The 15,781-nt window shown below is 44.8% G+C and overlaps 1 protein-coding gene across 1 annotated transcript; it reads left to right on the forward strand.

Moving 5' to 3' along the window:
• Positions 1–838: 838 nt before the first annotated feature.
• Positions 839–7,989, forward strand: LOC125524502 (auxin response factor 16-like). Its single transcript, XM_048689543.1, is given in 14 exon segments — positions 839–1,820; positions 2,152–2,264; positions 2,371–2,466; positions 2,573–2,629; positions 2,711–2,866; positions 2,967–3,051; positions 3,436–3,526; positions 3,600–3,764; positions 3,848–4,043; positions 4,260–4,398; positions 4,849–5,239; positions 5,241–6,564; positions 7,200–7,390; positions 7,493–7,989. Coding segments are annotated over 14 exon segments (3,198 nt in total). The 5' UTR covers positions 839–1,774; the 3' UTR covers positions 7,641–7,989.
• The last annotated feature ends 7,792 nt before the right edge of the window (positions 7,990–15,781 follow it).

Here is a 15,781-nt window from a genome sequence, read left to right on the forward strand (position 1 = left end):
GGAATCGTCGTCATCGAGGACAGCGACGACGATGCCGCGCCGCCGCCACCAGCCCGCATAGGCGACGCTGGTCAGGGGTCCACTAGGGACGGCCGCGTCAAGGAGAAGAAGCCGGACAACGACGACTACTACTCTGCTTTTAGCCAGTTCTTTTTTTAATTATATATATAATAAAAACCCGCTTTTTAAATGTAATATATGCCGAAGTTCGCCGAACTTTGAACTTTGCTATATATTTAAATTTTTTTGAACGCGCTGGGGACAGCCCTGGGATCGGCGGCTGGGGACCAACTCGACCCCAGGCAGAGTTTTTGCACCGGCTCATCCCAGACGGTGATTTTAGGCGTCTCTGTGGGGCCAACGGCTGGAGATGCTCTAGGTGGCTGAGCTGTGAACACCCAGCGTTCGCCCGATTAGTGCTACTAGTGTAGATATCTTATCATGCCTGAGAGCAAGTTCTTCTTTTTTATAGAATCCTTATATCCCATAACAGTAATTTTAGTGCACCAACCGCGTATGGCATATGGTGCGACCCGAGCCGGCCAGAACAGAACAGGGCCCGGTCTGAAGCGAAGACTGGACGCAAGATGGACCGTCTCACCCCGCCACCGTCCACGTTCCATCCATCGCGCGCCACGCGGGCCTGTCCCCTCCGTTAACCTTCCCAACGCCTCCGTACCCGCGGCGGCGTCCACTGTCCCCGCTGTGTTACCGCATCTCTGACCGATGCCGTTAGTTATACCGAGTGTTCCGTCACCGGCGACGCACACATACGCCGCGCAGGCAAACAAACAAACGAACTCGTGACACCACACCTGCCTACATCGCCGGCGCCCGTTCCGTGCACCGCCACGCCTCACGCGTCCGTCGTGCGCGCCCCGCAGAGTGGCTTGCCGCGCCCGCGCACCCGCCGTCCACCACGTCAGGACGCGGCGGCGACGGCCCCCGAAAACACACGGGCCGCGTCGCGCTCGCGCCAGCCCCGGGACCGCGCGCGCTGCCCCCAACGGGCGAGGGCAAACCGACAAGCCCAGCCCCACGCCCCCCGCCCGTCGCCGTCGCACGCCACCGGCACCGCGTCGCCGTCGTCTCTCCCCGCAGTCCGCACCGCCACGCGCCTCCCTCCCTCCCCCCGCAAGCAGTCCTGGCGACCCGCGGCTGATTTTTCTATCTCCCTCTCTCGCTTCGCTTCGTCCGCTCCTGCCGCTGCCGCGGCGCCAGCGCCCCACCACGCCGCCCCGCGCGCCGCGCCCCGCACACCATTTTTTAAACCCCCCTTGTCTCCCTCCACTGGCCTCCCCCCCTCCCCCCTCGCTTCCCATCCCGGCCTCCGCTCGTGGCCTGCCTCCCTCCTCCCACAACCGTGTCCTCCTGGCCGTGCCAAAGCACCCGCGCCCCCACCCACGCGCTTTCGCCGGAGCCCCCAAGCGCGCGCCGCCGGGAGGACGACGAGCACCTGGTGCTCGGGGGAGCCGGAAGCTGGCCAGCAGCGCTAGCCCGGGGCCGCGTGCTGCATGCGCGGAGGCGCCGCGGCCGAGCTGCAGGGCGACGGCGGAGAATCTCTCTCGCTTTACGCGGCGGGCGTGCGGCTCGCTCCTCGCCTGATCGCGGATTTTATACTCGCCGCCGCCGCCTCGTGCGGCCTGCCGTAGCTGGAAAGGCGCCCGTGCGCCCTCCGAGCTACTGGGCCAGCTGATAAAAAGGCGGAGGAGCGACAAGCGGAGGCGGATATTCGCGTATCGGAAGGCCAGATTTGGATCGGGATCTCGCCGGGATGAAGGACCAGGGATCGGCCGGCGTCTCGCCCGGCCCGCCGGAGGGTGCGAATCTCCTCCTCTGCCCATGCTTACTCACTCTACTACTTCATTAATGAACACTCTAATCCCCCTCAAGGATACACGCCAATTAGTACTAGTACCAGCTTAAGCATCTCTGCATTTGCTAAGTTCATTCATGGCCATTGCTGTTGATGCACCGTGCACCCAGACTCAGCTGTAGCGGTTGGTTGCAACTGATTTCTGTTACATCCTGCGCAAGATTTGTACTTTTCTGCATGACCTTCCTATGAATGTTTGCAAGATAAGCATGTACTACTATAATCGTCTGATGGATGCACTGTAAGTAACCACTGGGCGCGCGTTTGCGAAGCAGGGGAGAAGAAGGCCATCAACTCGGAGCTGTGGCATGCCTGTTCCGGGCCTCTGGTGGCGATGCCGCCGGTGGGCAGCCTTGTCGTCTACTTTCCACAGGGCCACAGCGAGCAGGTGCGTCATTTATCTCTCAACTGCAGGAAACATGCCGAAAATCATGACTAGTCTCTGAAAATTCCCCTTCTCGAGCGCCCTACTGAAAGTCCCCCTTCTTGGGCAGGTCGCCGCTTCGATGCACAAGGAGGTGGACATCATCCCCAATTACCCGTCTCTTCCTTCTAAGCTCATCTGCAAGCTTCTGAGCCTCACCCTACATGTATGTGTTTATTTTCTCCCCTTTTCTACTGGGGTTGCAGTGTAACAGTTTGCCTTTTGTTTCTCCTCCCGTTTTCCTGATTGGGCACACATATTTGTTTGCACAGGCAGATTCTGAAACGGACGAAGTTTATGCTCAGATGACGCTTCAGCCTGTTAACAAAGTAAGTTAGCGGATTTCTTGATTTCCCGTGCCATGTGTTCTCTTTGAAAATTCTCATAACATCTCTGCATATGCATGTCAGTATGACCGGGACGCAATGCTGGCATCTGAACTGGGTCTGAAGCAAAACAAGCAGCCGGTGGAGTTCTTTTGCAAGACACTGACGGCGAGCGACACAAGTACTCATGGTGGATTCTCGGTGCCACGTCGTGCGGCGGAAAAAATATTCCCACCACTAGTAAGAATAATTACCTCATAACCTTGAAATAACTTAGATTAAAGTATGAATTTATCAGATTTAGTAAGTACCTGCCTTACCAGGGTAACATGTTCGATAGGACTTTACGATGCAACCACCCGCTCAAGAGCTGATGGCCAAGGATCTTCATGACATTCCATGGAAATTCCGACACATTTTTCGAGGTATGTATGCATTTATTGTTAAATAAAAGTTGATAAGCAGTTACCTGCCATATTGTTGTGGAGCAACTACTTATGTTTAGCCATATTTTTACAGTTAGTGGGTACAGTATCCCGTGCAAACCCGATCTTTTTGAAATTTCACATTTTAACCGAACTTACAAATTGTAGCTTTCTAGTGCTACAGTTAGTGGGCACAATTTCATTTCGAAAACTTTCCTGTTGATTTTCATGGACTTATTCACCAGTTTGCATTTTTGCCAGATATGTCCTATTAGCGTTCTTTTTCTTGGAACTTTAAGGCAGTCTTTGCACTGGGACATGTTGGTTGGTCAATCAACAACATCGTGTACTTATCCCTCTACTTTTCTGCACATGCACATGCAGGTCAACCAAAGAGACACCTTTTGACAACTGGTTGGAGTGTCTTTGTCAGTACAAAAAGGCTTTTAGCTGGTGATTCAGTTCTGTTTATAAGGTAGTGTCATCAAATTCCGAGTTTAAATGGCAGAGCTCTTAAACTATTTACAAGGAATAAGCTTCTTTTTCAGGGATGAGAAATCTCAGCTTCTCTTAGGCATACGGCGTGCTACAAGACCTCAGCCAGCTTTATCATCATCAGTTTTATCGAGCGACAGCATGCACATTGGGATTCTAGCAGCAGCAGCCCACGCCGCCGCAAACAGTAGTCCTTTTACTATTTTCTACAATCCAAGGTAGTGTAGTTGTTACTTAATATCCCGCATGCAGACACTGTTGCTATCCAGCACAATAAACTCATAACATTTGTTTTGGATAGGGCGAGCCCATCAGAATTTGTCATCCCTTTAGCAAAATATAACAAGGCTCTGTATACACAAGTTTCTCTCGGGATGCGGTTCAGGATGCTGTTTGAGACTGAGGATTCGGGGGTCCGAAGGTACATGGGCACGATCACGGGTATTGGTGACTTGGATCCGGTGCGGTGGAAGAATTCTCATTGGCGTAACCTTCAGGTGTGCCGCTGGTCTCATTTTCAGTTCTGCAGCGTTTTCATATCCCATATCACCCAGCTGTGTTTAGTAAGAAAACATCTCCATCAAATAGTCAGCTTACATTTACACAAGTCAACCCTGACACTGAGCAAATATTATAGATACCAATAATCTGATACAAACAAACGTAAATGATATTTGCGCTTCTCCTGACTTGATCTCCTTTTTCCAAGATAGGTTGGCTGGGATGAATCAACTGCATCTGAGAGGCGCACTCGTGTTTCGATATGGGAGATCGAACCAGTTGCCACACCTTTTTATATTTGTCCACCACCATTTTTCAGGCCAAAACTTCCTAAGCAGCCAGGAATGCCAGGTGCAGATACTTCTGCTTATTGAGTTCTATGTATGGTAGTATGGTTTAGGAACAGTACATTTTTGTTTTTCGTAATCTCAACCTTTGGGCGTTTCAGCCTTTTAATCCTGTTATCATTCTAGTTTTGTTGCATTCATAAACTGGTATTTAGGACATCGCAAACTTAAGTTCTATAAATATGGGAAGGTCTTTTCCTGAATATGGTACTTCTTGCATGTGTATAATAAACTCTACTCATGAATTAACAGCAAGAAGTGTGGAGTATTCGTTGAATTATAAATATAAGTTGAATAAACATACTGACTTATATTTCAATCATATGGTTCCTCTTGCTTGTATGGTCATTATGTGAAGTTCTTGCTTTTAATACATATGCTGAAGTTAACTTCTTGATCAGTTTTAAGCACTTTTCTGAAGATATATAACTTGCAAACTTAATATATTTTGCAGATGATGAAGGCGAGGTTGATAGTGCTTTCAAAAGAGCCATGCCATGGCTTGGTGATGACTTTGCCCTAAAAGATGTCCAAAGTCAATTATTTCCAGGCCTGAGCTTAGTTCAATGGATGGCTATGCAGCAGAATCCTCAGATGCTACCAGCTGGTGCCCCAGCTGTGCAGGCGCCGTACTTGAACTCCAGTGCAATGGCTATGCAGGATGGGACGGGCACTGGCAATGACGACCTGATGAGAAGATTCAATATGCAAAGCCAAAATATTAGTTTACCTAACTCACAGGTTGGCTCAAAAATGGACCACGCCGCAATGGCTCAACATCAACAGCAGTCCCACCAACTACAACAACAGCAGCAGGTCCAGCAATCACAGCAAAGTTCTGCGGTTCAGCCAACAGCAAGCCCAATTGCTGCAGCAGAATGCCATTCATCTCCAGCAGCAGCAAGAACATCTCCAACGTCAGCAGTCACTGCCACAGCAGCAGCAAGAACATCTCCAGAGGCAGCAGTCACAGCCACAGCAGCAGTTGAAGACCGCTGCAAGTATGCCGTCAATGGAGCAGCATAAGCTGAGAGAACAACAGCCCCAAGGTGGACAGGCTGTTTCGCAAGCACAAATGTTGAGCCAGATTTTCCAGCCGTCTTCCTCCCAGCTACAACAGTTGGGTTTACCAAAGTCGCCTACCCAGCGCCCAGGATTTCCAGGTTTACCAACTGCGTCTTCTTTGCAGCAGCCAGCTCTGGGCCAGGCACCACAGGTCCAGCAAGCAGCAGAGTATCAGCAGGCCCTTTTACAGAGTCAGCAACAGCAGTTACAACAACTGTCACAACCAGAAATGCAGCTGCAGCTGCTTCAAAAGATTCAGCAGCAAAATATGTTATCTCAACTGAACCCGCAGCATCAGTCCCAGTTGATGCAACAGTTATCTCAGAAAAATCAGGAATATCTCCAGCAACAGATTTTGCAACACCAGCTGAGCGGCTCTGATGCTATGGTCCAGTTCAAACAATCACATCAAACACCTTCAAACAACATCACAGGATCTCTGACGCCCCAGCAGCTTGCAAGGTCTCACTCGGCACTTGCCGAGAGCGAGGATCCGTCAAGCTCAACTGCTCCATCTGCCAATCGTCTTTCTCCAATGAATTCATTGAGCAGAACACACCAAGGGAGCAGAAACTTAACTGACATGACAACATCGCCACATATTGATAACTTACTTCAGGAAATTCAAAGCAAGCCAGATAACCGAAACAAGAATGATCTGCAGAGTAGCAAAGAAACGATTCCAGTACCCAATCGATACCCAGTTTCAGATCAACTGGATGCGTCATCTGCCACGTCCTTTTGTTTAGATGAGAGCCCACGAGAAGGCTTTTCCTTTCCCCCAGTTTGTTTGGACAGCAATGCTCAAGTCGACCCAAGGGATAACTTTCTTATTGCGGAAAATGTGGATTCACTGATGCCGGATGCCCTGTTGTCAAGAGGGATGGGTTCCGGAAAGGATATTTGCAATCTTCCTTCTGGGCAAAGGGATCACAGGGAGGTTGATAATGAGCTATCCTCTGCCGCATTCAGTTCCCAGTCATTTGGTGTGCCTGACATATCCTTCAAGCCTGGATGTTCAGGTGATATTGCTGTTAATGATGGTGGAATGCCAAGCCAAGGGTTGTGGAATAATCAAACACAGCGGATGAGAACTTTCACTAAGGTTGGTACTGTTTACTTATAAGAGTGTTTATCACGGGATACCTACACGTGCACTCTCAAAATTGTGAAGTACCCTGTGAAGTAGTATATTTAATGCACACTGCACACGCCACAACTGATCCTACGTGCCTCTTAACTTGAATATGCGTACTTGATTCTGGATTGGGGATGCTTAGAAATACTTGAAGTTTTTCTTTGTTAGTATTAGTTGGTTTGGATATAGCCCTGCAAATTCATAAAACATGCTGTTTTTCAACTCCTTTGCAAATCCTTTAGCTCTGCAAGGTATTGAAATCTATTTAAATAGGGTCAGGGAGGCTATTATGTAGCCTAAATACCCAATGGTCAATTGGTAGAAACTAATAATCTGAATTTGAAGCATTCCATGGAGGTTGTGTTTGTAAAATTTTCTCCATATCCATGTCTATTTTGATCATGATTATCCTGTTTTGCTAGGACTAAACATTATCCTTATGTCCTGGAGCATCATTAACTCCTGTTCCAGTGTCGCATGTGTAAAAGTCCTAACCTAACAATCGAAGCATCCTGAGATCATTATTCACACCCAAGTTATTCTTAATTCCCTATACGAGTAGCATTAATTTTTGTTATGTGCCAAACTATCTTGATTTGAAGGTTCAAAAGCGTGGATCTGTGGGGAGATCAATCGACATCACACGGTATACAAATTATGATGAACTTCGGCATGATCTTGCATGCATGTTTGGTATTCAAGGTCAGCTCGAAGATCCGTACAGAATGGACTGGAAGCTAGTCTATGTTGATCATGAAAACGACATCCTCCTTGTTGGAGATGACCCATGGGAGTAAGTTCTTCCCTTCCACTATCATCTATCAAGTATTATCCGCAACTCTTTCTTAAACTGCCCCACCTCAATCCCTCATGATTCGGAAAACTTTGTCAACAGGGAGTTTGTGAGCTGTGTGAAGAGCATCAAAATATTATCATCTGTTGAAGTGCAACAGATGAGTTTGGATGGCGACCTTGGCGGTATCCCTTCACAAACACAAGCCTGTAGTGCTTCCGATGATGCAAATGCATGGAGAGGATCCTGATGTACATACTAAATTGATGTGCTTCTTACCATTGTTTAAAGGATACCCAGAGGTTGAAGGACCCAATACACAGCTAGTGTTATTCTGAGGTTAGACCTAGAGCCAACTCACTGACAAAATTGATCAAATGCTTCTGGCGAAAGATGTTGAGCGAACCGCCTTATTGCGGAGCTGTTGATGTCTTGTTGTCACTAAAATTCGGTGATCTATCCACATGATCAGATTAGTTTCTTTTTTGGCATACAACTGCTTCGAATTTCATAAGCTACCTGTGTTTACGTGGGATTTGTAGCTATTGTAATCTTACAAGTTGAACAACTATCTGATGTATATATGTGCGATTTATATACCTCCCGATAGTTCCACTACTGAAGTAAAAAGTTGTATTGGCCAGCGAAAACCTGTTCCCGTGTCTAAAGAATTACCACACCTATCTTTTGTTCTCTCCATAGTTGAGAATGTTTGCTTCTCATGCTGTGCTGTTCCTCTATGGACACTGTGCTGGGACCCACTAGTGCTTTTGTTGTATTCGTTTCTCTGGTTATATTGAGGGAGAGAAAAACATTGGGACTGACCTTTGTCTCTGTTTTCTTTGGGAAAAATTACATACATCTATACTGTCTTGAGAAACGAAGCGTTCTCCAACCCTAGCTGCTACACCACGTCTCCTCCTTGCCGCGGTCTCCCTCCCTCTCCCGTTGGCAAGAGTGAGGACCCACCCCACAATTAATCATAGTTCTAGGTACCCCCCCCCCTCTAGGTTTTGGTTCAGGGCGGAATTAGCAAGGTGGTGGCAATTATAGTTGCCAAGTTTTGGGGTCGACGGGAGGAGGGTCGAGGATCGTTGGTGGCTAATAACAAGGAACAGCGAGGGTATACTTCTTTTGAACGACCCATTGATAAGTGGAACACGTCCCAAATTGTTTGGGAACAATGACCGATGATTCGGAAACGATAAGATGGTGCACGGAACGAAGGTGCATAAGGATGTCTAAATCACTATGGCAGCAAAAAATGATTAAATTGGTTGATTCCATTATATGGGTAGCGGATCGCTAATTACATGGCTTGATTGTAGGTAACCCCGTTATCTATGTTACCTATACATGGATGTTTTTTTTCACAATCGAGGGAGGTGTGAAACATCGAAATACAATAGAGGAAGGAAAATGATTTTGTCCGGCCAACCATCAGAGTCTTGCGCCGGTCGCGCGCGGGACGTTGGATCCTTTCCGATCGAAAGCACCTCGTTGTGCCACGTCGTCCCAAAACCCCCCTGCTGTTTCCAGGTGTCGCCATTCAGGGGGGGGGGGGGGGGCATTCATTTCGCAATTAGGGAGAGGAGCGGGGGCGACAATTTTTGGCATCCGCAGGGCAATGGCCGGAGCTCAGAGTGGTGTCCCGGGAGGGAGCTCAGTTGGATGGCGACTAATGGCACCCTCGGAAGGTAAACCACATGCACCCCTCCATTTCCCTATTCCTTTGTGCTCCTGCAATGGCGTTCTGGTGGTGGGGGTCGTGTGCCAAATATGGCGATGGGTAGGAGCAGGGTTTGGAGATGTCTGGAAGTTGTTGTGTTGTTCATGGGGGTCAAATAGATGCTGTATTGTGTGGTGATTTTAGGGTTCAATATTGTTACTGGGATGATATAGGTGTCAAATAGATGCAGTACCGTGTTGATACATGGTACTTTTTTTCCTTATATAGGGGGGGGGGGGGCGTTCAATTTCCTGTAGTATTGTGGTGATTTAGATGACATATCTTAGGGGATCAATTTCCTGTGATTGATAGCTTCATTATCTTGTTGCATATTGTGGTGATATAGCGTTCATTTTTGTTGTTGTGATGACATAGATAAATTAGCTGCAGTAATGTGAATTGTATAGAGGGGGCCAAAATTGGTGTGATGATAACTCCACTTTTGCTGCATATATCCTGTGATGATAGGTCCATACTTTGTGTGTGTGTGTGAGAGAGAATGTGTGTGAGTGTGTGTGTGTGTGTGGGGGGGGGGGGGGGGGTGTCTAAAATGAATTTTGCTGCAATAATGTGTTTTGATAGGATTTTGACGCAATTAATTGTTTTCAATAGGGTTTTCCAACTTTGTTTATATGATTTATGGTCATACATATTGTGTTCATGCTTTTGCCTCTTTTTTTCCAGATGAACCTATTAATGTTCATTTGATTTTTGTTGTGTTTGTTGTCTATTCATGGGGAAGAGCAGAGAAAATAGTTATTTGGCGTACATAGTTGATGGTGTGGATCAATGTTTTTACATTACAATACAATGCATTTTTGCTTCAACTCTCCCCCTTGTTGCCGCAGGCACTACAAGTGAGAATAACAAGATGAAAGCTCCAAGAAAATCTTTGCGGGTTCAAACAGAGAATTTTTGCCTCTGGTCATTTTGGCAAACTGAACAAAACGTATCAGCATTAGAGGCAGAGGCAGCATGAACACACATAGCAAAATAATAGTGATGGGCAAGCAGGGGCGGAGCCAGGATTTGACCATAGGGGGGGGGGGCGAAGACCACATTGAAGTACACAGAAGACATAACACATGAGACAGAACGGATTGAAATTTGTTGGTGCTTTTGAGTCTCGCTCATATGGTGTGCTTATGATTCTATGTTGTTGTAGAACTTCTACAGAGGCCTCAATTTTTTGCTTGAGGGTTTTCATATCAACCGAACTGGGATTGGGGAACATTATGTCCACTAGGTTGCTCTATGACATCTACCTCCCTAGTTGGATTTGCATTTTTAATTATAGAGTTAGAGTTTCGAGCAATTGGCTTGAAAAAACTACTTATCTATGGTGTCTTTCTCTTCATGACCTACGCAATTCTAATATGAGTACAAAGGAAATATGTAATATGTAATTAATCTGACAAGTGAAAAAATATACTAACTACTAACAAGTGATCTGTGTAATCAAACTGAATGACAAGTGACAGCTACAATAGTATCAATTTGTAGACAATAATACCTTCGTTTCTGATTCAGGGAATCAAGTTAGAAATTAAGCGTGGGTGTGTGGCGTTGCCGACTGGCTGGGCTGGTCGTAGTCCATACTCCGTAGACTCGTACTCCGGTACTCGACTGATGCGCGGCAAGCGGCAGCCGGTAGGCCGGTAGCTTTGCTAATCACCAAGGATGACGGCACAGCGGCCGACAGCCGGCGACAATGGAGCCTTAACCATGTCTCGGAAGAAATAGTCACGAAGTCCGAAGTCGCCTCGACCGCATGATTACGCTGGCAACTCTACCCTTGACAAAATACACAACAAGATGAAAGAAATGAGGAAAGTTCTGAAAGGGTGGAATTTGAATTTTGAAGCAAATTTAAAAAGGCAGAAAAAGATGTTGATTGAAGAGATAGACAGATTAGATAAACAGGGGGAAAATGGGATTGTGAGAAATAATGATAAGGAATATAAAAAAGCTTGACAAGATGATTTGAAAATAATTTTGAAGGAGGAATAAATTAAATGGATGCAAAGATCTCATGATACTGAATTGCTTGAAGGTGATTCAAATACTAGATACTACCATGTTAAAGCGAATGGGTGACTTAGGAAAAACAAGATTGTTAAACTAGATCAAGATGAAGGTGTGATTGAGGAACAGGATAATCTGAAAAATTATATTACTAATTTATATAAGAATCTCTTTAGTGAACCTAAGATCAAAACTTTGGGGATGGACTCTAGTGGGGTGGAAACACTCACTGAGGAGGAGCAAAACTTTCTCACTAAAAAATTCACTATGAAGGAATTACAGAAGGCAGTTTTTGAAATGGAAGAAAACATGGCTGCTGGCCCGGATGGTTTTAATATAGAATTTTACCAACATTACTGGGATTTGGTCAAAGATGATACGTTTGCATTACTAGAGGAGTTTTATGATCATAATTTAGACCTGGATAGGCTAAATTATGGGGAAATTTCCCTTATACCCAAAGGGAGTGATGCTGATAGAATTCAGAAATATAGACCAATCTGTTTATTGAATGTGATTTTTAATTTTTTAATTTTTTTTGGTCAACAGACTTATAATAGTAATTTCTATAGTGATTAGGGCTTCTCAAACTGCTTTTATCAAAGGGAGATATATATTAGAGGGGTTGCCGGTGTTACATGAAACCTTGAATTCTATGCACAAAACTAAGAAATCAGGAGTGCTCTTTAAGATTGATTTTGAAAAGGCCTTTGGCAAAGTTAAATGGCCGTTTCTTTTTCACATTCTTGAGATGAAGAGATTTCCTGACAAGATGATCAATTGGTTGATGAAAATAGTTACTGGGGGAAAGTGGCTATTAAGGTGAATGGAGAGATTGGTTCCTTTTTCAAAACCCATCAGGGACTGAGGCAAGGGGACTCTATGTCTCCTTTGCTCTTCGATCTAGCAGTCGATATGTTAGCAATATTGTTTGACAGAGCGGTAGATAAAAAAGTGATTAGTGGGCTGGCTAAAAATCACAAGGAAAATGATGTGTCTATTTTGCAATATGCGGATGACACTATCCTTTATTCCAAGATGATTTAAATCAAGCCGAAAACGTGAAAAGAATTCTAAATCTATTCGAAATTATGTCTGGTTTGAAAATTAATTTCCATAAAAGTGAGGTAATTTGCATTGGGATGGAAGATAACAGGGCTAAAATGCTTGAAGAAATTCTGACATGTAAAAAAAGGGGCTCTTCCTTTTAAATATATGGGAATACCTATAGATGAGAAAAGGCTGAATTGGAGTGACTGGATTCCATCTATTAACAAAATGGATAAGAGAATGGGAAGCTGGTTGGGTAGGCTTCTAAATATTGCGGGTAGAACCACTCTAATAAACTCTTCCCCGACCAGCTTGATCCTTTTCATGCTCTCCTTTTATGAGATTCCAAAAGGAGTGAAAACGAAAATGGATAGACCCAGGGCCAATTTTTTGTGGAGTGGGGAGGAAAATAAGCATAAATATCATTTGGTGGCGTGGGAAAAAGTTTGCAGACCTAAAAACCTGGGAGGCCTAGGGGTTTTAGATTTGGAAATTATGAACATTGCCTTAATATCCAAATGGTTGTGGAAACTTTTCAATGAAAAAGGTCTGTGGCAAAAAATTCCGTGGGATAAATACATTGGGAAATCCACTTTTGGACAGGTCCAGAAAAAGCAGGGTGACTCACATTTTTGGCAGGGGGTGTGAAATGTAAAGACTTATTTTTGACTTGTTGTAAATTTAAAGTGGGAAATGGGGAGAAAACTAGATTTTGGGAGGATAATTGGATTGGAACTAGAAGTTTATCAGTTGCTTTCCCTGATCTATACAATGTCTCTCTTGATCAACATATTACCGTTTCTGATGTCTTGTCTTCTAATCTTGCTATACTAAAACTCCGTAGAGCTTTAGTAGGAGATAGGGCAGTTCAATGGCAGGAACTACCGAAACTGTGTGTGTGTGTGTGGGTGGGGGGGGGGGTACGTTAAATGAGAATGAAGATAAACTCTCCTGGATACCAGAGGTATCAGGAGAATATAGTGTCAAATATTTTTACTCTGTGTTACAGATTGGAGAAAAATGTCCGAATAGATTCTTATGGAAAGTCAAGATACCTTATAGAATAAAAACTTTCATCTGGTTAGTTACTAAAAAAGTATTCTAACCAGAGACATTTTATTTCACAGAGGGGGTGATTGTGAGAAATGGTGCCTATTCCATGGAAATAATGAGTCTATAAATCATTTTTTTCTAGTGTCCCCTGGCCAGATATATGTGGAGTGTGGTAAGTCACATTACAGGGGTTCAATGTGACTTTTAAGACATGGATGCATGCTTGAACAACTGGCTGGGGAAATTTGGATCTAAAAAGAAGAAAATGATCTTTGTAGGGGTGGCAGCCTTAATATGGAGCATATGAAAGACTAGAAATTTAGCCTATTTTCAACATATCTGGCCTGCTGATTCTAGTGTGGCAATGTTTAAAATGGCACATTGGATTAATGATTGGAGTATCTTGCAGGTGAGGTAGGACATAAAGGTGGAGCTACAACAGGGCGCAAGACTGCTGGAATGTGTCGCCGGTGAGATTTTCCAAGCGCGAGGAGGTTGGGCATCCTGGATTCCAAGGATTGGGAGATGACTGAAGACAGAATGATGGTGCCTGAGAAAAAGATGTTCAGAACTGAAATTTGACTGATAGTAGGGGGAGAGATGAGAGGAAAGTTCAGAGAGGTGTTTGTCGGAAAAGAAATAATCTGTAAAACTTGCTGTAGCCATGTTTCCATCTTCCTAGCCTACTTCTTGGTGCGAGGGTAGGTTGGGAAGATAGTGTTTTGCGTTTTTACCCAAGAGGTGGTGGGTGCGTTGTGGCTGTAATAACAAAGATCTATGGTTTCGTTAATGAAATCGGGGGAAAGATTCCTTTCATTAAAAAACCCCGCATGATTGACTAGTGAGTACATTTTTTAGACTCGATTCGTGAGAACGTGATATCCAGCCGATGGGTGCGGGTGCGGGGGAGCCCCTATGTGCCGCATTTTGCGGCAAAGAGGTGGCCTATCGCACAGGGTGCACCCTGACTGGGCTGACCAATCACGATGCCCCGCGAATACGATAGTAAAAAATCGCAAAAATGGTAGCTCGCAGTTTGCTGATCCTAGGACCCAGGAGTACCTTCTCAAGTGCGCTCGCTGCTAGCCACTACAACTAAAGAGGACTCGTGACAAAAATGCATCGCGAGTATTTAAAACTAAATAGCGGCAGCAGACTTAAAACTATTTGAAAGAATCCTGAACAATATTTTAAAATTCGATTTATTTCTAAAACTATGAAACATTTTTGACAAACCCGAACAATTTTCTGAAACGTCAAACACATTTTGAACTTATTTCATAAACATGAACATTTTCCGAATTTTTGAACAAAATTTCAAAATGGGAACAATTTTAAAATCATGAACGTATTTTGAATTTTTAGAACAAATTTCGAAATGGAGAATTTTCTGAAAATCCCAAAGAAATCTAAACTCGAACATTTTTTAATACATGAACAGAAATTAGAAAACGAGAACATTTTTTGAAATTTGTGAACAATTTTTGAAAACAGGAACATTTTTTCAAATCCCGGTCATTATTTACAATTCTGTAAAAATGAACAAAAACATTCTGAACAATTTATTGAAAAATGGAAACATTTTTTGAAGTTCCCGAACATTTTTTAATATCAACAATTTTTGAAAACGCGACCATATTTATTTTTTTAAAAAAAATTAAAAGCACAAAGTTTGTTGTTTCCAGAAAATTTCTAAAACATGACATTAAGAAAAGAAATTAAATTGAAATATAAAAAAGAAACGAAAAGAAAAAAGAAATAGAAAAGAAAAAGAAAAGAAAAAAGAAAGAAGAAAAAACACCCAGAAAACCGGTTCGGGGAACCTGCTAGAAGGTTTCTAAAACCAGAAAAAACTGGCTGGAAAACTCTAGAAGTTTCCCAAAACCGAAAACGGTGGAACACATTAACGGGCCGGCCAAGGTTACCGCTCACTCACGACCTCTGTGTGAAACCTCGATTGTTCGACGCTAAATGCGGCGAACAGGATATTCCCGGGTGCGGGTGCGTTGATCATATGATATGCGTACGTACGTGTGGCCTTGGTCCCTTGCCTTCGTTTTGGGCTTGACACTTGGAGTTTAGCCCATTTGCAGTACTTGCTAAATGCTAATGGCTGAATAATTAAGCCTAATCTCTGTAATAGTCCCCGCTGCAACTCGTTGGGGGGGGGGCGGGGGGGGGGGGGGGGGGTCTGGCCCCCGCTCGTCCCCCACTGCCTTTGCCTGAAGAACCCTAATGGCGTAGAGCTGGTAGAGCATGTCGTTCATGCCCCCGGTCTCCTCACTGAGGGGTGTCGAGTGCCGCTCGATGTCGTGCCGATGTATCACATTCCTCACGTTATCGCGGAAGTAGTCGACCATGACGACCACCATTGCCAGGGCCTTCCCGTTGCTCATGAACTTGTACTGATCCAGAAGGCCCTGGATCTGCCTCCCGCGTGTGAGGAAGAAACACATAGAAAGGTTCGGTCTTCAGTCTCAGAGTTCACCCACTATGGTTTGGAAGAGAGGCGGGCTGGATGGAGTACCTTGTGG

This window comes from Triticum urartu, chromosome 7 (assembly GCF_003073215.2).
Source record: "Triticum urartu cultivar G1812 chromosome 7, Tu2.1, whole genome shotgun sequence".
Taxonomy (NCBI): Eukaryota; Viridiplantae; Streptophyta; class Magnoliopsida; order Poales; family Poaceae; genus Triticum; species Triticum urartu.